This window comes from Ostrinia furnacalis, unplaced genomic scaffold, assembly GCF_004193835.3.
Source record: "Ostrinia furnacalis isolate ACB-3 unplaced genomic scaffold, ASM419383v2 OfSCF7157, whole genome shotgun sequence".
NCBI lineage: Eukaryota > Metazoa > Arthropoda > Insecta > Lepidoptera > Crambidae > Ostrinia > Ostrinia furnacalis.
In genome coordinates this window covers 317,041-339,087 of record NW_021137396.1, presented here as the reverse complement: position 1 = coordinate 339,087, position 22,047 = coordinate 317,041, and the positions used below count along the sequence as shown (strand labels likewise).

Genomic DNA, 22,047 nt, shown 5'->3' with positions numbered 1-22,047 from the left:
TGTATTTTACTAAATAAGACGTATTCATTTTATCATTATATCCTTTTGCTCATAAACTGCATCATTTGGTTGATACAATATTTTATTTTATCACAATAATTTGTTTATAAATATTGCACATTCGAGTAAACCTAGCGAATGTGTACTGTCTGTTTTGATCGTGCTATGTGGCTATCATGGACGACGTGCTGTCACTACTCTGCCGCAACACAGTTTTATTACTAGCGCGCAGGGTAGTTGTCAATCTCGCCTACCAATGTACTACATAAATTTTTAACATGTACCTTATTTAACATCACGATTGTGTTTTGGACAAATAAAGTTATTATTTATTCTACAATACTGTAACTGTATCTATTAATAAATAAATAAATGTGGTCAAATCGTCACCTGCACGTCCTGTATGACGCCCTTGAAGTAGGCGGCGTCGTCGGCGGGCTCGGGCTCGGCGGCGGGCTCGGGCGCCGGCGCCGGCGAGGAGGCGGCGGGCGCCGGCAGCCCGGGCGCCGCGCCGTGCGCCGCCGCGTCCGCCGGCGGCGGCCCGCCCAGGTACAGCACCTGCGAGTGAAACAACGTTTAATGAGGGCTATCGTTTTTATACTTAACAGTTGGCACCCCTGGCAATTGACAGGACCTTACTCTACAGTGGCGCCATCTTGATGAGTGCAAATACGATAGTCCTCCTACCACTTTAGCGCTCACAAGTTGGCGCCACTGTCATCGCTACTAGCAAGTGACAGGACCTTACTCTACAGTGGCGCTAACTGGTGAGGGCTAAAACGATAGCCCTCATTAGGATAGTTTACGCGAAGCGCGGCGTTTCAAGGGGCATCATTGGAAATGATTCGCGCGCGGCGTTTTTTAATACTTTTCAAATGTTTATAGCAAAACAATAACAATGAAATATATATCGTTTCAAAGTAAATATTTTAAAGAAGATGTTATTTTATTATATTAAGCTATTTTTATGTTGAATTAAAGAACAATAATGGTGTAAAAATCACTTTGATTTTTGGGTTTTTCACGTTCTTTGAATTTGTGATTTCTCATTGTAAAATGCTTAAATCTAAGAATTTTCTCAACTAACTATTTGCCTAAGGACCTATGCTATAGGATATAAATGTTTGTTATATCGTTTTCACAGTATTTTTATAAAAATTTCAGCTTGTAAACTGACGCTAAAGTGGAAATTTGAAAACCTGTGTGGACTTATCTTGATAGAATTCTCAAATACTATACTAATCGAAATATTTTCTCAACTGACTATTTAGACGACGAAATTGCCTAATTATTTATGCCTGCCTATAACATATTTGTAATGTAATTGGTTAATGATTGTAACGGGTTGAAAAAGTACTGTTTTTGCGCCAAACGGCGTAAACGCTCTTAACCTATGCCTTCTTATTTTGAACTTTACTCGCTTATCATAAAGTTGAAAAGCAATGTTCCTTTTAGGCCGACATCGATGACCAACGCCAGCGGTGCGTACGAGTATACACTAGTTCGTCAACGGCAGACGATTACATAGAACTAAAGTCTGTTCGCCGAGAGTTGATAAATATTATGAAATGTCTTGCAATAGCGACTGTCGCTTAATTATCGCATTCTGTATGGCGGGCGTCGTTTGTCACAACGCGCACTGAGTACCATGGTACGAGCCACGCAGCTGTCGTCAAGCGCCCTGGCCGGCGGGCCGCAATGTGTGAAACTGAATAGATTTATTTTACATAATACCGAAATGAATGGTATGACAGTGGGTAGGGCTTTGCCCAACATTGGGATACACTATAAGCCACTTGATAATAATGAAATACTTTTTATCCAACACATGCACGCCACGTGTTTGATCCGTATCCCCACGTATACCCTAAACGGAATAATTCCCGTAACTTTAAAAGAGATAATAATGATAATCAACCAACTTTTTCATTATATCGACAAAAATAATTAGCGGGCCGCAATTTATAATGAGTTTAGAACCTCTGATATTTAATTTTTTTTATCAACTCTCGGCGAACAGACTTTAGTGTATATTCGTACGCACGTGCCGCCGACGTAGGTCACCGACGTCAGCATAAAAGGAAATAGAGCCTAACGTGCTTTATGGAGGGCTAATGTATGCATTGTGTGGCCTCCGTGGATAGTCGTAGATGTATTTACCTGTGCATCGAGTTGTTTAGCAGCCGATATAGATTTGCGGAAGTATTCGGTACCGTTAAGCTTCACTTGCACCAAAGTGGCATTTCTCACGACCTGAGAAAATACAGAAAATGGATTAATTTGGACCGAACGATTAGTAAACAACATGAACAAAGTCTTTAAATGGTGGTATGGTCTCGAGCTCACTAAAAAAAAAACTTTTTCCGTCTTGCAAACGCACGACAAACGTCCGGCTCAAACGTCTAATTTGAAAGAACCTCGGATAAATAACGTTTCCGCCTCGAGTGAGTGGCGTACGATATACTCGAGTGTCGCGTCTTCTTCTTCTTTTTTGTTCTTGGCAATACTCGTCGAGGCCGACTTGATTTGTGCCATTTTCATGTGAGTGTGGGACGAGTTAAGAAGAGGGACCAAGTGTCAAGTGGGAGTGTCGCGCGTCGCTCTGCTTTGAAAACGCTTGTAACCCGCCAGTGCGGCAGGGCTGTGAACGTTACCTCGATGAGGTGCAGGTACCCGTTGTCGAGGCGCGTGCCGCCCACGGTGTAGTTCTCGGAGGTCTGGTTGAAGCGCAGGTGCACCAGCAGCTCGCCGCCGAACAGCGACGCGCTCACTTGTGTCTCCTCCTGGCCCTCCCTGAAACCACGCGAAAAACTATTCATTAATGCTTTATTACCAAAAACGATCCGGTTTAATAATAATGGTTATGTGATGGCCAAAAATATTTAACAAGATTCCTGAGAGAATAAAGTTACTCCCTTTTAATAGATTTCGAATGGAGTTAAGGAAGTGGCTAATAGAGGAATGTTTTTACTCCATAGGAGATTTTCTTAAAAATAGGACATTGTAATAAAATAAATTATAATTTTAGTTAATTAATGTAGGACAAAATTTAAAATTTGCATGCTGTAATTAAGTATGGCTAAATAGGCATAAGTATAATAACTTAAAAATGTAATAACACCCACTTTGTGAAACCCTATTTAATGCAAATAAATTATATTTGATTTAATTTGATTTGATTCAAACAAATGCTGGTCCCACTGCTGGACAAAGACATTTCTCACGGATTTTCACAACGATCGCTCCTGTGTTGCCCGCATCCAGATACTTCCCGCAACCTTCATCGGATCATTTATTACAAAGTGGAACGCCTGCCTAAACTATGTCTTCCAGCCTACGGTCGCCACTCGAAAACTACGTCAATTATTTTGGTTGCCCTACGAACCTCCTCATTTCTGATTCGATCACATAGGGAAACTCCAAGTATATCTCGTTCCATTACCCTTGAGCTTTTTTAAAAAAAAAAAAAAGATTATTGGCAATTTGTATTGCCCAAATTATTAATAGCCCCGTTTAGCCCCTCGTGTTAAGCTAAATAAGCTTGTGTTACGAGTCGGCTCACCACAATAGTCGAGCGGCGTCGGCCACTCTGACTCCTCCGTTCGGCTTTCGTGGCTATAAAGTCATAAGGTTCTTAGTAAACGACCACGTCTCTGTTCCGATGTCATCACTGGCAAAATACACAATGGTCAAAGAAATTTAAATACAACTATGCCCACAACTTTGTACACTTCGAAAAACGTTTCCAAAATAAGTCCAGTAGGTCTAAGATGCGCGCCGTGATAACTTTTATCGCCGTCAAAATGTATGGACAAAATCAATAAAATGGCGTGATAACCGCTTATTGCAGCGCGCATCTTAGGCCTACAGAGCAGAGAGTGGCGAGCACCGACCTTGGCAGCGAGCTGAGGTAGAAGATCTGTCCGGTGGACTTGCGCGTGCGGATGAACATGGAGATGTCGAGCGCCGCGTGCACCGCGCGCCGCGCCGCCGCGCCCACCGCCACCACCACCACCGAGCGCGGCTTGGCCGACTCCTGCCCGAACGTCGCCGCCGTGTAGTCTGAGGAGGAACATTGCACTGTTAGGCCCTTTTCACATGTTCCGGTTGCCGGCTAACCGGCGCCGGGTACCCGGTGGTGAAGTGTATGGGCAAGCCAGATTAATTATTCATATTCATTTATTTGCTCACTAAGTGTAGGTACATAAGGTCTTATAACTAAATACAGTGCTTAAAATTTAGTAACCTAGTTTAGGTATTGCAAATTTTTTGGAGGGCTGCATGCATGCTATATAATTATTTATTTTGTAGGTAAGTATAATATTATATTTTAAGTATTTATTTACAGTCCAGAGCGCCATTAAAAGTTATTCAGCTTACGTTAGTGTATTAGTTGTATCACAAAATTAGTCCTGTAGTATTATTTTATTACGCCGGTACATGTGAAAGCTAGCTACGTACCAAGCCCATACACTTCACCACCGGGTACCCGGCAACCGGGACGTGTGAAAAGGGCCTTAGAGTAGGCGCACACCGTTGATTTTTCGTCGGCCGATAGTTTAGTCGGGCAGTTGATCAGTATGGGCAATTGGGCATATATGGGAAGTGCGCACACTACGCAGATTCGATTCGGCCGATTCTTCATACAATTTAAAATCGGGCACAACTATCGGCCAACTAAAAATCAACGGTGTGCGCCTACTCTTAAGCACATCTATTTTTCAGTCGTACAGAGAAAAGTCCCAGGCGACTGGCTGTTGATAGCTGTCACCTTCGATATTTTAAAAATATTCTGCTTTAGTCCCACGATTGTAAAACATCAAAATGCAAACATCAAAAACTAACAACCCAGTATTGATAGTAGCGCTCTCCTATAAATATCGACGTGACATAAATCGGAATAATAAAGTATTGATTGTGGAGCCCTCCTGACAATGTCATCGCTGGAACGGTTCCATGTTGGATATCTATGCGTTGCGTTGTCTGTCACAGCGTCATCGTACCGTGGCACCCCCTCCCTATCTCGTCTCCCTGGCTCTTTATTGGTTGCGCACGCGTTTTGTCGCGTCACCGACGCCCATGACGCATGTCGCTAAGGGCCCGTGTACACCACACTCACTGTACTGGCAGGTGCCGCCGAGGTGCGGGCGCGGGCAGCTGCACACGAAGGTGGTCCAGTGGTCCTCGCAGGCGCCGCCGGACTGGCAGGGGTTGGGGCTGCACTGCGGCGTGCGCGGGCAGTGCGCCTGCACGCCGTGCAAGATGCGCGCGACTCCGCTCTCGCCGTCATCTGGTAAGCCCGCCTCGCCCTCTATGCCGGATGAGCTGGATACTTCGGTTGTGGTCTCTGAGCTGGTGTTGTTCGTGTCTTCAGGTAGGACCTGTCGCAAAATAGTGGTTGAAGTTAGCTTACGAGGGAACATCAAGCAATAATGTTGCGCTAAAATGTACATAAATTCGGAAAATATCCGATATACAACGTGTCCCAAAATTCAAGGATAAGCCGGCGCCGCAGGATGGACATAGTCATGACTACTTTAGGAAAAATAAGGAAAAAATATATCTCAATTATTTTTTAAGTTATACAATAAATTACGAAATTCTTCGAAAATTGACACCCCTTATGATATTTTACATTACCACGACCACCATTTTTCAAATATTTCTGTTTTTTTGTTTGTATCGGCAACTTAAGTAGTGTTGCTGTTCACCCCAACTCTTAAAACCCCCAGAATCCTTGCAGTTTTTACACAAAAGTAAATCAAAATACGTTATTTCCTTAAAATTTTGAACGATTTTTACTTTCAATCCACTTTGACTCATCGTTTTGTAAAAAAAAGTATGAACACTACTGCGGCAAGTTTTTTATAAAGTTGACGCAACTATCCAAGATTCCAAAATGGTATAATACTCTAAGAAACCTAGTCGCAAAAAAGATATGCGTACCATTTTTACAAGCACTTCGCTTGTTAGTTAGTATGGGATAAATCTTGCAACTGAATTTAAAACCAGTTCTCCTCGACCGATTGAGCTGAAATTTGGTATACTTGTGTAAGTACGATGAAAATGCAATATTATGGTACCATTGAGCTGAATGGAGACTGGAGGTGGCCATAGGAACTTCTAAACGAAACGGCGGAATTGCATCTAGTTTGGGTTCGTTGGATTTGTCTTTTCGAGCACTTTAGTGCTAGATGATGTCCAGGGTCCTGATGATGAAGTCAATTATAATTTCCAAACGAAGTCAAGCTTGTTTTTAAAAAAAAATATTTTTATTACAACTTTATTTTAAACTTTTTAGTTATTTCTCAATCTCATGGCCACTTGGGCTCGGGAAGACAAATCCAACGAACCCAAACTCGATAAGCTTCCGCCGTTTCGTTTAGGAGTTCCTATGGCCAGCTCCTGCCACCTCTTGACTTCATCATCAGGACCCTGGACATCATCTAGCACTAAAGTGCTCGAAAAGACAAGTCCAACGAACCCAAACTAGATGCATTTCCGCCGTTTCGTTAAGAGTTCCTATGGCCACCTTCAGACTCCATCCAGCTCAATGGTACCATAATATTGCATTGTCATCGTACTTACACAAGTATACCAAATTTCAGCTCAATTGGTCAATGAGAACTGGTTTTAAATTCAGTTGCAAGATTTATCCCATACTAACTAACAAGCGAAGTGCTTATAAAAATGGTACGCATATCTTTTTTGCGACTAGGTTTCTTAGAGTATTATACCATTTTGGAATCTTGGATAGTTGCGTCAACTTTATAAAGAACTTGCCGCAGTAGTGTTCATACTTTTTTTTTACAAAACGATGAGTCAAAGTGGAGTGAAAGTAAAAATCGTTCAAAATTTTAAGAAAATAACATATTTTGATTAACTTTTGTGTAAAAACTGCAAGGATTCTGGGGGTTTTAAGAGTTGGGGTGAACAGCAGCACTACTTAAGTTGCCGATATAAACAGAAAAACAGGAATATTTGAAAAATTGTGGTCGTGGTAATGTAAAATATCATAAGGGGTGTAAATTTTCGTCAAATTCCATAATTTATTATGTAAGTTAAAAAATAATTAAGATAGATTTTTTTCCTTATTTTTCCTAAAGTAGTCATGACTATCTCCATCCTGTGGCGTCGGCTTATCCTTGAATTTTGGGACACGTTGTATATCTGATATAATTATAAATATCCAATATACAGGGTGTTAGGTAAATGGGTATATGAGCCGACACTAGCCCATGTTAACATGGTTATATAAATGGTATGGTGAAGTCAGAAAATTGATATCTTCATTTTAATTATTTTATTTTTCTTACAAATCGTANCTAATGGAAAAAAAAAAATTTTTTCTTACTGATGTTATAGATTAGAGCAAAGTGAAATAATTGCTTAAATAATTGGAAAAAGACGTAAGCGGCAGTTTCGCCCTTATACGTAGGAGCCATCGATTTTATAAAATTTATTTTGTATGAAAATTAAAAAAAATGATGATTTCAAATTTCTGACTTCACCATACCATTTATATGCCCATGTTAACATGGGCTAGGTGTCAGCTCATATACCCATTTACCTAACACCCTGTATATCGGATATTAATAAGGATATTTTCGAACCCTGCACATAATATTCGGTCCTTTCAACGGAATTCCGTCTAATGCCGGACAAGCCTCTCCAACGAAGTTCCAAAACAACTAGTCCTGTGCTGCCCAAATCCAACGAGGCTACTCTTAAAATACATAATCCGAAGTTCGAATGTTGCCGTTCCTCTCATGCAAAGCGAGGAGCCACAATGAGCGACGGTGACAGACAGACCCGAAATTACATAAGCAGCGTTTCCGAGTCCTCCTCAGCTCCTCAGGTACCAAATGGAAACTAGAATCTTTAGTTATTTTTTTATGCTAGACAAGGCAGGTATTTGACCGCAATCGCACCTGGTGTTAAGTGAGATGCAGTCTAGGATGGTACATATCTTTGTAATTTAATTGCAATTCCCCTAGCTGGGCCCACATGTTTACCTTACCTATTTTATAAGACCTTACTGTACATACATATGTAATTCAATAAATAAATGAGTATGAAATATGTCACTGACCCACTGCCCGTTGACGACGACGTCCTGGAAGCAGCCGACGAAGAAGTTGGGCCCGTGCGTGAGCGTGGCGTAGGACGAGCCGGCCGTGCCCAGCCGCGTGGTGGGGAACGACGTCACGCTGGAGTTGTACGCCTCGTTCTGGCTGATGGGGTAGATGGTCTGCTCCTCGTTGGCCGCCAGCACCAGGTGCGACGAGTTTATGGTCACGAACACCTGCACAAAAAGTGGCCCAATGAGGGCTATCGTTTTAGCGCTCACCAGTTAGCGCCACTGTAGAGTAAGGTCCTGTCACTTGCCTGTAACTTGTGAGCGCTAAAGTGGTAGGAGGACTATCGCATTTGCACTCATCAAGATGGCGCCACTGTAGAGTAAGGTCCTGTCAATCGCCAGGGGTGCCAACTGTTAAGTATAAAAACGATAGCCCTCATTGATAAAAGATATTTTAGTATTTCTCCAGATTAGAAATTTACATTTGAAGTAAAGTGATACATATTTTATTACTAGCTTTCCGCCCGCGGCTTCGCCCGCGTGGAATTTTGCCTGTCACAGAAAAACTTCACCGCGCGCGTCCCTGTTTCAAAAACCGGGATAAAAACTATCCTATGTCCTTTCCCGGGACTCAAACTATCTCTATGCCAAATTTCATCAAAATCGGTTCAGTGGTTTAGGTGTGAAAGCGAGACAGACAGACAGACAAACATACAGAGTTACTTTTGCATTTATAACATTAGTATAGATATTATCAGGAATCCTTTTTTTATGCATGACAAGGCAAGCATTTGACCGCAATCGCATCTGGTGTTAAGTGAGATGCAGTCTAGGATGGTCATATCTGCCCTGTAAGTGCCTATTCACTCTCGCCTTGAAAAGGCCCGGATTATAGTGTTTCTCCAGACATAATATTTCTTCAGACTTTAGAAAGTCATTTTCTCTTCAGGCCAGACCAGATCATTATCTGATAAGAGGCGGGCTCTTAAAACAGAACGTAGATAAGTATTGTTGTCGACATCACACTCCATTTCAGGAAACAGTCGTTGTGTCCGATAGCGGTTATCATAGTTGACGTTGCTTGTCTTCCGCTACTTCTTCTCAGCACCAGCCCCGAAGTGGTGGTAGGGCAAGCTATATTTGGGATGCGTATGAGCGCCCTGGAAAGGGCCTATGTACTGATTTCATTTCATTGTATCGTCTACCGTCGACTTTTCGTTTCTAGTTAGTGACACCGAAGCATACCTTCTGCCACTTAGAGTCGTTGAGTTTGGAGCCGATGAACACGCCCTCCCACTTATTGAGCAGGCTGGAGTGCAGGTTGAGGCGGCCGTGCAGCAGCTCGAGGATGAAGTACGTCAGCCCGCGGCCCATGGCCAACAGCCCCGAGCCCAGCGTCGTCTTGAAGCGGAACGAGATGTCGTAGCCCTCCTCGCGGCTCGTGTTCACTTCCACGTAGCTGCTCTTTTCGAGAGACATTGTTGTTATCTGGAAGCAGGGATAGGGATTAAAAACGATTGCAATTAGTCCAGTAGAATTAGCTTTTAAATCGGAAATAATTCCTACAAAAGATTTTATTGCTTTAATGGCTTAATTGGTTGCCCTTTAAGACTCTCCTAGGTTTTCGACTTCGACGGAGTTGTGCTTAAGTGGTGGGGGCCCCCGAAAGGGGCGCTTTTTCGGTTTTCCGATTATATCGCGTAAAGGACTTACCCTATCGAAAAGTGGTCTTCCTGACGGTTGAAGGGCATTTAATCCTGCATTAAATAAGACCAAATTCATATTTTTTGGACAAACCGTTCTCGTGCAAATGTTCGGCAAAGTAGAAAATATGTGTATAATTAATGACCCTCTCCACGTCCAATATGCCACGGTCATCTTCATAGAAACGCATGGCCGCGGTTTGTATGTGAGCGCGCCAGCACGTATGCGGCGCGCACGCACACACTGACAAAATTTAGCGGGGATTAGCGGGGAGCCAGTCGTGGTTACGCCGAATTTTGCAAACCGCGCTCGGTGCGTTTCTATGAAGATGACCTACTCATTTATTTATTTAATTACCTACTCTTTGTATTTACTCTGCATTAACAGAGAGGATTTCTGTAAAGACAAGCAAAAATGTAATTTTGTGTTATCACTCTTGCTCCAACTGAGTGTCAGACAAGCAACGCACCTGCTCGCAGGTGGTCCCGTGGTAGCCGGGCGTGCAGGAGCAGTTGAAGAGGTGCTTGGTCTCGTGCTGCAGCCAGGGCAGGCAGGCGCCGCCGTTGCGGCAGGGCTGGTCGCGGCAGCCCGCCAGCACCACGGAGCAGTTGCGCCCGCCCCAGCCCGCGCTGCACGAGCAGTAGTACGTCGCGCGCCCGTCGTAGCAGCGCCCGTGCGCGCACGGCTGGTACCTGCACAGGGACTAGAGATGACACGTATTTACTAGAACAGATCCACACACTAGGTATTTTACAGCACTAGGCGGCACCTATTCCAATTTTTTAAATACTTGATCCACCTAGTATTTTATAAATTACACGATTTCCGACCCTACCATCAAAGTAATAGAGGTTATTATTGCGTAATCCGTAGTCGTGTATTACGCGCACCTAGTATTTCTCGCTAAGCTTATGTGCGAACGTAGAGATTCGCTCCGTCTCTGTCTGACCGAACAAATTTGAGCGCGACGAAGCAAACGCACACAAACGTAGTCAAACCATATTCATGTAAATAAGAAAAAATATGTAAATATTTTTATGAAATTGATATCTTTAAAATACGCCAACTTTTAAGTTGACAGTCCAAAGCCTGTTGAAGTATGAAGGGAGTAATTATTATTCAATTTCAAATTGCATTATTCATTGTATCTTTAAAAAAAAAATTTATTTTAAAGTCATATTACGTGGATTAGTCCGCACTAGTCGCGTCAAGTATGCTAAATTACTACGTACTAGGTGGAATAGGTATTTGGATCGAGTATTAATAAATACTCGGAACAGGTGCACCTAGTATCAAATTTACCTAGTATAACCCATCTCTAACAGGGACTCATGTGACGCACTGCGGATACATACATACATAGATACAAATCCCACCACCACCCATGGCCATACCAACCTCGCGGTTGTTGTGGCCGAATCTTGAGAAATGCGCGCGGAATGAGGGCTATCGTTTTTATACTTAACAGTTGGCACCCCTGGTGATTGACAGGACCTTACTCTACAGTGGCGCCATCTTGATGAGTGCAAATGCGATAGTCCTCCTACCACTTTAGCGCTCACCAGTTGGTGCCACTGTCTTCGCTACTAGCAAGTGACAGGACCTTACTCTACAGTGGCGCTAACTGGTGAGCGCTAAAACGATAGCCCTCATTGCGGCTACCTAGAGCAGATTGCACTCCACCGCGCGCAACGCTCGACTCTCTACAAGTTCTTTATTCTTCGTCCATTTGTCCCTATTTGCCACTCGTCTCCCCCTTCTGGGGCATGGACTCTACTTCTGGGGCACCGTCCGGTGCCTGGCCGCTAGGCGTCTGGCTGTTCCGCCTGCTATACCACGCGTGCGCGAACTCACGCAGCCGCGCGAAGTTCGCCTCCGAGCCAACCAGATCCGGATACCATGCAGGCATAACCCTCCGAAAGCGCTATCCCGCTCAGCATCTCCACAGGTCTTCATACAAAGGACAGTACCACAAAACGTGGTGCCTGTCCTCCTCACTCTCGCCACACTCGCACATACTCCCCTCTCGCAGCTTCATGTCGCTCAGCCTTTTATTGAAGCACCCGTGTCCAGTGAGTATCTGCGAGGTTACATAGTCCGGTCGGACCCAGCGCACGCTGAGCCCACCGGCCACCTTCGGGAAGAACTGATGGAGCTCACAGACAGACAGACAGAGGGCTCGACGCGCACTCGTCGATGTTCACGGGACATAGACACAGTACGCACCGCTGGCACTCGTCGACCTCGGTCTCGCAGTGCGCGCCCTCGTAGCCGGGCGCGCAGTCGCAGGAGTAGGCGCCCACGCCGTCCACGCACTTGCCGTGCCCGCACGGGCTCGACGCGCACTCGTCGATGTTCACGGGACATAGACACAGTACGCACCGCTGGCACTCGTCGACCTCGGTCTCGCAGTGCGCGCCCTCGTAGCCGGGCGCGCAGTCGCAGGAGTAGGCGCCCACGCCGTCCACGCACTTGCCGTGCCCGCACGGGCTCGACGCGCACTCGTCGATGTTCACCTCGCAGCGCGCGCCCATCGTGCCCGCCACGCATACGCACTCGAACCTACGCAATCAAAACAACACTATACTTGTAATAAATTCAAATTCAATAATTTACTTGCTAGAGTACATAATAATCACAGAAGCAAATAGGACATATGACCAGAATCAAACGCTCGTAACTCACACCTAGGAATGTATAAAAAATAAGCTTCTACATAAGTTCCGACGCAGAAAACACCTAGCTGATCAACTTACCCATGAGCGTCTTCATAAGAGAACGGCTGGTAGAAAGACCGGGGCAGCAGCATATGCGGCTGCGGGCCCACCTCGACGGGCGGGGCGTCCGCGGGCCGGTACAGGCTGGCGTTGGAGCGCTCCAGGCAGATGCCGCCATACTTGAGCGACTGCCTGCCTGAACTTAGCTGATAGACTCACCCTTGAGCATCTTCATACGAGAACGGTTGGTAGAAGGACCGGGGCAGCAGCATATGCGGCTGCGGGCCCACCTCGACGGGCGGGGCGTCCGCGGGCCGGTACAGGCTGGCGTTGGAGCGCTCCAGGCAGATGCCGCCATACTTGAGCGACTGCCTGCCTGAACTTAGCTGATAGACTCACCCTTGAGCATCTTCATACGAGAACGGTTGGTAGAAGGACCGGGGCAGCAGCATATGCGGCTGCGGGCCCACCTCGACGGGCGGGGCGTCCGCGGGCCGGTACAGGCTGGCGTTGGAGCGCTCCAGGCAGATGCCGCCATACTTGAGCGACTGCCTGCCTGAACTTAGCTGATAGACTCACCCTTGAGCATCTTCATACGAGAACGGTTGGTAGAAGGACCGGGGCAGCAGCATATGCGGCTGCGGGCCCACCTCGACGGGCGGGGCGTCCGCGGGCCGGTACAGGCTGGCGTTGGAGCGCTCCAGGCAGATGCCGCCATACTTGAGCGACTGCCTGCCTGAACTTAGCTGATAGACTCACCCTTGAGCATCTTCATACGAGAACGGTTGGTAGAAGGACCGGGGCAGCAGCATATGCGGCTGCGGGCCCACCTCGACGGGCGGGGCGTCCGCGGGCCGGTACAGGCTGGCGTTGGAGCGCTCCAGGCAGATGCCGCCATACTTGAGCGACTGCCTGCCTGAACTTAGCTGATAGACTCACCCTTGAGCATCTTCATACGAGAACGGTTGGTAGAAGGACCGGGGCAGCAGCATATGCGGCTGCGGGCCCACCTCGACGGGCGGGGCGTCCGCGGGCCGGTACAGGCTGGCGTTGGAGCGCTCCAGGCAGATGCCGCCATACTTGAGCGACTGCCTGCCTGAACTTAGCTGATAGACTCACCCTTGAGCATCTTCATACGAGAACGGTTGGTAGAAGGACCGGGGCAGCAGCATATGCGGCTGCGGGCCCACCTCGACGGGCGGGGCGTCCGCGGGCCGGTACAGGCTGGCGTTGGAGCGCTCCAGGCAAATGCCGCCATATTTGCAAGGTTCACCTTCACACTCATTTATGTCTATCTCGCAGTCCTTGCCTGTGGGGAATAGTCGACAGTTAATCGAATTCAAATTCAAAACGTTTATTGCATGTCACATTTCAATTTATAGACGAATGTCAACAAGTGACTAAGGAAAGTATCAGTGGGCTGAGTGTGAGTTTACATCAAACGTGCTCACTAGTGAGCGCGCTAAAAAATGTTTCTATGAACATTTTAGTTCTTGAACGTTTTCGCCAGGGGCGCTGTACAATCAGTCATACATTTAATGTCATTTTTTTACGCACTCACTCACTAGCGCGTTTGATGTAAACACACTCAGCCCTCAGATTAATCGGCTTTGTTACAAGCGGAAAATTTTACAAACATATTTACTGAACATGAATGGAAAATCGATTCTACCTAATCGCAAATAACACGTGATCATGTGCAAAATTGATTTAATAACGAATGCAACTATTTCTAATAACACCATTAAAGGAGTCAATGTATAAATAAATTTAATACAATAGGAGAACAGCAAATAAATAGGCTGTAATTACTTTGTAAAGAACTTACGCGAACATGCCATTGAGGTATGTTTATTATTGATTTAAGTTATTATAATGGTGTACGTGTATAAATAAAATTAATTGCAAATAACGGATGCGTACGAGGAAAACTAGCGATTTTGTTATTAAGAATACAATGGATAAAAAGTGTCTTAGATACGTGCATGGGTCATTATTCTTATGCAGGTATTCTACTATTTACTTTTGGGCACTCGTCTTTTTGCTTAGTTACTGTTTTTGTTTAGAAGTGATATTTGTAATGACTGTTTTTGTGCCAAATAAATAGAAAAAAAAAAATGCGAAGACGTTGAGTTGTGACCTCGCACACTCACTGCAGCCGCCCGTCGTACAGTCGCGACAGGAATATAATTACGCGCGAGCGACAAGGATGTGTAGCTTGGGGTCATCGGACTAAATTGCCTAGGGTAGCCGGTGCCGCCGGGGGGTCACTGACCGGTGTAGCCGGGGCGGCACACGCAGCGGTAGGCGTTGAGCTCGTCGACGCACTCGGCGGCGTGGCGGCAGGGCTGCGGCGCGCACTCGTCCACGTTGGTGCCGCAGTCGGCGCCGCTGTAGCCGGTGCCGCCGCACTCGCACGTGTACCCGTTGAGGCCGTCCACGCAGCGCCCGCCGTGTAAGCACGGCTGAGACTGCAACACATCACGCTGATAAATACACGTCTAACAAATCGCTGACATTATGCTGAGTTGATGGAACAACACGCCCGCGGCCGGCGTCCCATAATAACTTTGATTCTGATCCGCGTGCGGGCGCGCGAGGTTTAGCGGAAGCCCTAAAGGTAGCCTTTCGAACTAAGCGTCACAGACGCAGCGTCTTTAGTTTCGGTCTAAAAGGTAAGCCTTTCGAAGCGAGTTAGTGACGCGGCGTTGGTGGCACAAGACCAAAGTTATAGACACTGCGTCTGTGACGCTTAGTTTGAAAGGCTACCTCTAGACAAACTGCTACAGTCCAAAGTAATGATGCGGCGGTGCTCCACGCACTCCTCGATTCGGCCAGTTATAATAGCAAGGTTGGAATGGCCATGGGAAGGTGGCGGGATGAGTCAAAGGGTGTACTTAGGTCACGTGATCAATGGGTTCACCCTGTATCCATACCTCGCAGTCGTCGATGTCGATCTCGCAGTTGGCGCCGGTGAGCCCGTCGCGGCACACGCAGCTGTAGCCCGCCACGCCGTCCACGCACGTGGAGCCCGCCGCGCACGGCTGCGCCTCGCACTCGTCGATGTTCACCGAGCAGTCCTTGCCTGCACATAACGTAAAACACTAAAGGCCCAGGCACACCGCGTTTTTATCCATTTTTCTCCTGCTCTCATCAAATGGCGATTCTTTGCGATAGAACGAGACAGCATCATGACTGGAAATGAGTAGCTGGAAGTGTGACCGACGGTACGGCGCCTGAAAACAACGTGGTGTTCATTGGCCCCAATAGACATGACCCCGCGCCGAATGCTTAGAACGAGCCACAACAAATACGCTACGGAAACAGATGTTCCAGCTACCCATCTCGGATTTTTCTCCCGCTCTTATCAAATGGCGATTCTTTGTGATAGAAAGAGACAACATGCATGACTGGAAATGAGCAGCTGGAAGTGTGGCCCATACGTAAGGTTTTGAAATACCAACTAAAATCAGAACATGGCATAATGACATTTGACCTGTGACTAATAACTTAAATTGGATAAATTCCAATTGTGTTAATTCATTTACGAACACCTCGAAAGGAATAATTATATTCTACTTCAGATCGTCATATTATTACCTATTATGTAAGATATAATGTATGATTGTTCATCCAGTACTTTTACGACAGCAAAATCATAGGCGGCTCATGAATGACTCATTTTTCTAAAGGTCGATGAGTATTAGAAGCCTTGCGTCGCACATTATGTGGGCATCAGGTCACGAGGAAAAAGTAATTCACAACATTTCTAAGGTGAATTAATTGGTCAACATTAACTCCACCATCATTATTCACAAGACCAAGTATGGAATTTGAAGTGCACGCGAGACTTGCGTACCTATGTAATGTGATAATTAAAATATCTATATGGCGCCAAACGTGTTAACCATCAAGATCCTGCTTTAAAAATAACAAGAGAAACGCGTGATCATTTTATAATTTATATTGTCACTCAAAATATTCGTTTTAAACAACGGTAGCTAACTTTTTCGTGACAAAGGGACTTTCGGCAAATTACATGAAGGCGGAATCCAGCTTAGACAGTAGCTCCGACCACACTCCTGTTCTTCTTACTATTAGTACGACTATCATTAGCCATGAGAAATCTGAAACCTTGTGCAACAACCTCACTGATTGGGAAGGCTTCAGAGAATACATTGACGAATGCATCGAGATAAAAGTATCCCTGAAAACACCAGACGAGATAGATGACGCAACCCAATATATTACTAATCTAATACAAAGGGCTTGCTGGATCAACACTCCCCTAAAAAAAGAACCAAATTGCAAAGTGGGTGGGAACTTACCTCTCGAGATCAAACGCCAAATACTAGAGAAGAGAAAACTACGTAGGATATGGCACCAAACTGGGCATAAAAGTGACAAGACTGCACTAAACAAAGCCATTAGAGAGTTGAAAAACTCAATAGATATTATAAATGATGCCACACTGAGGGACAAACTGGAAAATTTAACTGCCACAAAATCCACAGAGTACTCTCTCTGGAAGTTTACAAAGGAGTTGAATAGGCCACAGCAATATAAATGCCCCCTAAGGGCACAGGTTGGTTGGACTAGGACAAGTAAAGAAAAAGCCAACGTTTTTGCAAAACACCTATCCACCATNAAAAAAAAAAAAAAAAAAAAACAACGGTAGCAAAACTAGACCACACATTTCTTTTCACCTATTGTCTATTTAGTTTTGTGTTGCTTTATGTGCTAGAAACATTAAAACTAACTTTTTAGCGTCGATCGATGTCAGTAGGTCATTACACGTCATACTCAAATTAAATACCCATAGAAACAAATACTTCGACTTCGATGAGGAACACCAACAATTAACTTCCACGATGATTAAAAAGATATTATTCGTACTTAAATTCTCATGTTCCATCGCAGAAAGCGTGCGAAATCGATTGGCGAGTAATTACACGCGTGAGCGACAGTCGTCAATGACTGCTGGCCGGTTCAGGTGGCAGACGGCACTGACCTTCGAAGCCTTCCAAGCAGGTGCACTCGTAGTTGTTCTCCAGGTTCTGGCAGGTGCCGCCGTTCTTGCACGGCGACGACAGGCACTCGTCGATGTCTTGCTCGCAGCTGTCGCCCGTGTACCCTATTAACAAAACATAGTTCATGTAAACAGAACATGTACCGTTTATGTGTATTAAAAGTTTTTAACTTTATGATCACGTTACCTGGCCGGCAGTAGCACTGATACGACCCTGGCACATTAACGCACACGCCGTTGTTGCAGATCTTCGGTGACCGCGCGCACTCATCGATGTCCAACTCACACAATCTCCCTAAGAACAAATACATTATGCACTTCAGTCGTGAACAAAACTGAAAAACTACAATAATTACTTAATTATCTCACCTTCAATAAAAATTAACCAAATAATCAACAATCGACGCGGATTCGTCATGTTTAAAATATGTCTAGCTTATAATAATATAATACCATTTAATGTGTAGTTATTTGTTAAATAAGTTTTAAAATAAAATTTGTCACATTGTATTGCAGAGGAGTTTACTCAAGTGTACATCCAAACCCGTCCGTCGCGCGAGATACTCTGTCCCACTTCATCGGATAGGTATTCGAATACATTATTGTTTCAAGTGCTTTACGTTCGATTAGCAATTGCCTTTCATGACTAATGCAACAAGCAATAAATTAAAATTCAAATAAAAACATTGCATTGTATCATGTAATCGATTGCTAATCGATTCTAAAACCGGATACGATTGTTTATGTTCTAACTTAAAACCGGTTGAGGTACATCACTATTCACGTCAGCTGTCACTGTCATTTACTGCGATGCTTTCATTTTGGCGTTCCCTATTTTCTGTCACAACAATGCCCTAGATTGTTTGGCTAATGTAATTATTCGAGTAGTATTAATTTAATAACAATGTAGAAAAAGTAATAAAGGGCTACAATTATAGTGTGAGTCAACAGTATGATATATTCAGTGCGTAGCATTTTGAGGTTATGTCGAACACAATGTATTTTACAAAAGAAACGACTAAACCATATTCGTGTTACAAGTGAATTAAATAATAAGGAAAATGCCGAGAAAAGCAGCGAAGAGAAGGATTTCAAGACATTATTACAGAAAAATCAGGATAAAATAATCTTCAACTCGTATTTAGAACATGAAAGGTTAGAACTAGGTCACTTCAGATATCACTTAAAAACCTTGAAAACTGCTAAAATTGAGAGTGAAAAAGAACACATAAAGAAGAGTCTACCGCCTCTACCAGTAGCATTACAATACATTGTGGATAAAGAAAAGTTATTGGAAGCTGAAAGTGAACCAATAGAGCAACCAGGCGAGGAAGTTTTTCAATTACCTTTTGCTAAAACTACACCACTTGAATTGGTAAAAGATGACACTGAAAGCTCTGCAGCAAAATCTGAAAGCTGTACTTCAAAACCTGTCACTTCAGAAAACTCTGAATTTGACAAAAGCGATGTGGACAAGTGGATGATAAACTATGAGCATTATGATGATACTCAGTTTGAAACTTCAGATGATGAGTGGTCGCTACGGTATGGGACTCCCGACCCCAGAATAGGGATCACCCAGGTTCCGTGCGGGGGCTGCGGCGCACTTTTGCACTGCAGCGAGCCCTCTATACCAGGATATTTGCCAAGTGAAATCCTGCGACATAGGAAAGAGGAAGAACTGAAAAGCATGGAATGCCAGCGATGCCATTTCCTAAAGGAGTATAATATTGCCTTAGATGTAACTGTGCAACCAGAAGAATATGAAAAGCTATTACAGTCTATTAGGTAAGACATAATACTTTACTTTTACATTCACAACATTTGGCACTGGATAACCTATTTAAAATATTTGTATTCATTTCAGGTATGTGAAGTCACTAGTAGTACTTATGGTTGATTTACTAGACTTCCCATGCTCCATTTGGCCTGGGATAGTTGATATTATTGGCACAGAGAGACCTATTATAATCGTAGGAAATAAGGTGAGAACAAACAAATATAAACTGTTATTTTGTACAAAAGTCATATGCCTAAAACCTATATTTTATGAGCGCTTCTTTTTTAGGTGGACCTTTTGCCTGGGGACAGTATTGGCTATTTGAAAAGAGTAAGAGAATCTCTCCTCACAGAAATCAATAAAACCAAACTTGCAGAAGCAAATATCAAATATGTTTCTCTGATTTCTGCCAAAACTGGTTATGGAGTGGAAGATTTAATAACTGTCATGTTCAAGGAGTGGATGTACAAGGGGGATGTGTTCCTAGTCGGCTGCACAAATGTCGGTAAAAGCTCCCTATTCAACGCTCTGCTGCAGTCAGATTACTGCAAGGTGCACGCCGTGGACATCGTCAAAAGGGCCACAGTCAGCAGATGGCCCGGGACAACACTGCACTTGTTGAAATTTCCCATCAACAGACCTTCAGGTTGGAAGATATACACCAGAACAAAGAGATTGAAAACCGAACGTAAGCTGATAAAAATGGAGAAAGAAATTCGCAGCTCGCTGTCGAACGGCAGGCCGCCCGCCGAGCCGCCCGTGCTCATCGGCCACATCGGGCGCTCCTTCACGGGCCCGCCGGCGCGCGAGGGCGCGGACGTGGCCGAGCGGCACCGCCGCATGATGGGCCTCGACGAGAGAGACGAGATGTTCGTCAACAGCAAGTGGTTCTACGACACGCCCGGGGTCATTCACCCCGACCAGATGTTGTCGCTCCTCAGCACTGAGGAATTACTGCTCACCATTCCGAAACAGACTATCAAGCCCCAGACTTACTACCTGCATCAGGGTTATACAATATTGATTGGTGGTTTGGCTCGGTTGGATCATATAGAATGCCTGCATCCATGCCGGTTTACGATCTTTTGCGCGGAGAGCTTACCCATCACCGTGTCGAGGACCGAGGACGCGGACAAGCTGTACGACAGCTTCGTGGGCACAGAGTTGTTCGCGGTGCCAACCGGAGGAGCAAAGAGACTGAGCAACTGGCCGGGGTTAGAGAAGAAAAGGGAGGTTTTTGAGTTCGAAGGAGAGGGACCAAAGATGTGCTGCGGCGATATCGTGCTATCGTCCGTGGCTTGGGTGTCGGTGACGGCAAAGGGCGGGTCTATTTGTAGAGTCATCGCGTGGACGCCCGGCGCACGCGGCGTACACCGAAGATACCCTTCCCTGCTACCTTATGCCGTCAACTTGAAAGGGAAAAGAGTTCGCGACACTCCCGCGTATATGGTGGGAAAGCCATTCATTGGGGAATAAATTCTTAAGTAGCATTGTAATCGTCACCTACTATGTAGTTGAATAAATAAAAATCTTAAATTTACATCATGTTGCACTTATTTTAAATTTTACCAAAAAAGTATTTTAGATACAGAAATTAAGTTTAGCTTGGGTTAAAGTCTGCTCTTCCATCAGCGACGTTCGTAACTACGCTATTTCATCCCGGCACACTCCTAGATCATGCTGTGATAACACGTGGACTCACCGGTGTTCCCGGGCGGACACTGGCAGTGGTAGGTGTTGTCGCGCGCGAGGCAGGTGCCGTTGTGGCAGGGCGAGGACGCGCACGCGCTCTCAGCCGGCGCCAGCGCACAGCGCCACGCGCCGTTCTGCTCCACGCATTCCTGCACACAAGCAAAATATTCACGAAAACTTGTTCATTTTCACAACCCTTTACTTTAAAAACCTAGGGAATTCACAACGCTGTTTCGGAATTATTTTAGTAAATGTAGGAAAAAACAAATGCTTGTTAACTTAGGGACAAACATAATATGTAGACTGAAGAATTTATTATATTTTTATGAAATTTCGCGTTTGTAAGTTGTAACTAAAAGCTAGGAACTGAAACCAGAATACTTAAAGGCGATAAGGTTAAATAGCACTCAAATGCAAAATAAATCACACACAGGACACGCCCGGTTTGCAACTACCGCCTTATTACAAAATTAAATATTGCAATAAATCACACAATTTCTGCACTAAATATGCCGAAATATCTCAAAATAAGACTACAATCAGGCGGACAAAGACGAAATAAGACAAAATTACCTCATGAACGATGAAATTCAAGTTATTTGCCGAAGCCTAATTTGAGAACAATGCTGAGAAATCGACGTGCAGGTAGAACCCGAAGGATGTAATGAATAACTATTTATTTGATAATTTTAAAACAAAAGAATGATTTCTTCAATAAATTAAGATTTAAAAATAGCTTGAGAAAAACATTGGTGAAAAATAACGAGCATACCAAACTTTGACGCGGGAAAAAAATGGCCGGCCAGTTTTTTTTTTTACCTGAATTCAAGTCGGTCACAGATTATAAAAATTGTGGGCAAAGAAATCAAGTTTTATGCTGCTGTTACACTATGCGGATATTAGCCGAGTCAAGTAAAAAAAAACAGAGGAGTGGGGATGAAATTTATACTTTTTTAACTTTTCGGAGTGTAATATTACTAAGAATCTTCTTGACTTTATCTATTCTTGGTTTCATGTATAGCCTGACCAGGAACATAAAAACCCT

The 22,047-nt window shown here is 44.6% G+C and overlaps 2 protein-coding genes across 2 annotated transcripts in view; one reads left to right on the top strand and one right to left on the bottom strand.

The window, feature by feature from the left end:
- Window positions 1-22,047, bottom strand: part of crb (cell polarity complex component crumbs) — a 62,172-nt gene that overhangs the window by 14,449 nt on the left and 25,676 nt on the right. Inside the window, exons 14-31 of the mRNA XM_028319231.1 lie at window positions 21,013-21,151; window positions 17,718-17,825; window positions 17,513-17,635; window positions 15,438-15,586; window positions 14,777-14,972; window positions 13,621-13,810; window positions 13,261-13,413; window positions 12,968-13,053; window positions 12,721-12,895; window positions 12,167-12,346; window positions 10,254-10,476; window positions 9,326-9,568; window positions 8,093-8,305; window positions 5,120-5,381; window positions 3,894-4,062; window positions 2,655-2,793; window positions 2,161-2,253; window positions 391-558 (exon numbers count right to left, since the gene is read on the bottom strand). Of these exons, the coding sequence (XP_028175032.1) occupies window positions 391-558; window positions 2,161-2,253; window positions 2,655-2,793; window positions 3,894-4,062; window positions 5,120-5,381; window positions 8,093-8,305; window positions 9,326-9,568; window positions 10,254-10,476; window positions 12,167-12,346; window positions 12,721-12,895; window positions 12,968-13,053; window positions 13,261-13,413; window positions 13,621-13,810; window positions 14,777-14,972; window positions 15,438-15,586; window positions 17,513-17,635; window positions 17,718-17,825; window positions 21,013-21,151 (3,009 nt within the window). The remainder of the gene's footprint in view (window positions 1-390; window positions 559-2,160; window positions 2,254-2,654; window positions 2,794-3,893; window positions 4,063-5,119; window positions 5,382-8,092; window positions 8,306-9,325; window positions 9,569-10,253; window positions 10,477-12,166; window positions 12,347-12,720; window positions 12,896-12,967; window positions 13,054-13,260; window positions 13,414-13,620; window positions 13,811-14,776; window positions 14,973-15,437; window positions 15,587-17,512; window positions 17,636-17,717; window positions 17,826-21,012; window positions 21,152-22,047) is intronic.
- LOC114363516 (nitric oxide-associated protein 1) lies at window positions 18,327-20,848 on the top strand. Its single transcript, XM_028319255.1, has 3 exons — window positions 18,327-19,318; window positions 19,398-19,515; window positions 19,599-20,848. The coding sequence occupies exons 1-3, from the start codon at window positions 18,483-18,485 to the stop codon at window positions 20,784-20,786; spliced, it is 2,142 nt and encodes a 713-aa protein (XP_028175056.1). The 5' UTR covers window positions 18,327-18,482; the 3' UTR covers window positions 20,787-20,848.

Coding starts and splice junctions, on each gene's coding strand:
- LOC114363516 (XM_028319255.1), top strand. CDS start 18,483: ATGATATATTCAGTGCGTAGCATTTTGAGGTTATGTCGAACACAATGT. Junction 19,319..19,397: donor AAGCTATTACAGTCTATTAG/GTAAGACATAAT, acceptor TATTCATTTCAG/GTATGTGAAGTCACTAGTAG. Junction 19,516..19,598: donor TTATAATCGTAGGAAATAAG/GTGAGAACAAAC, acceptor CTTCTTTTTTAG/GTGGACCTTTTGCCTGGGGA.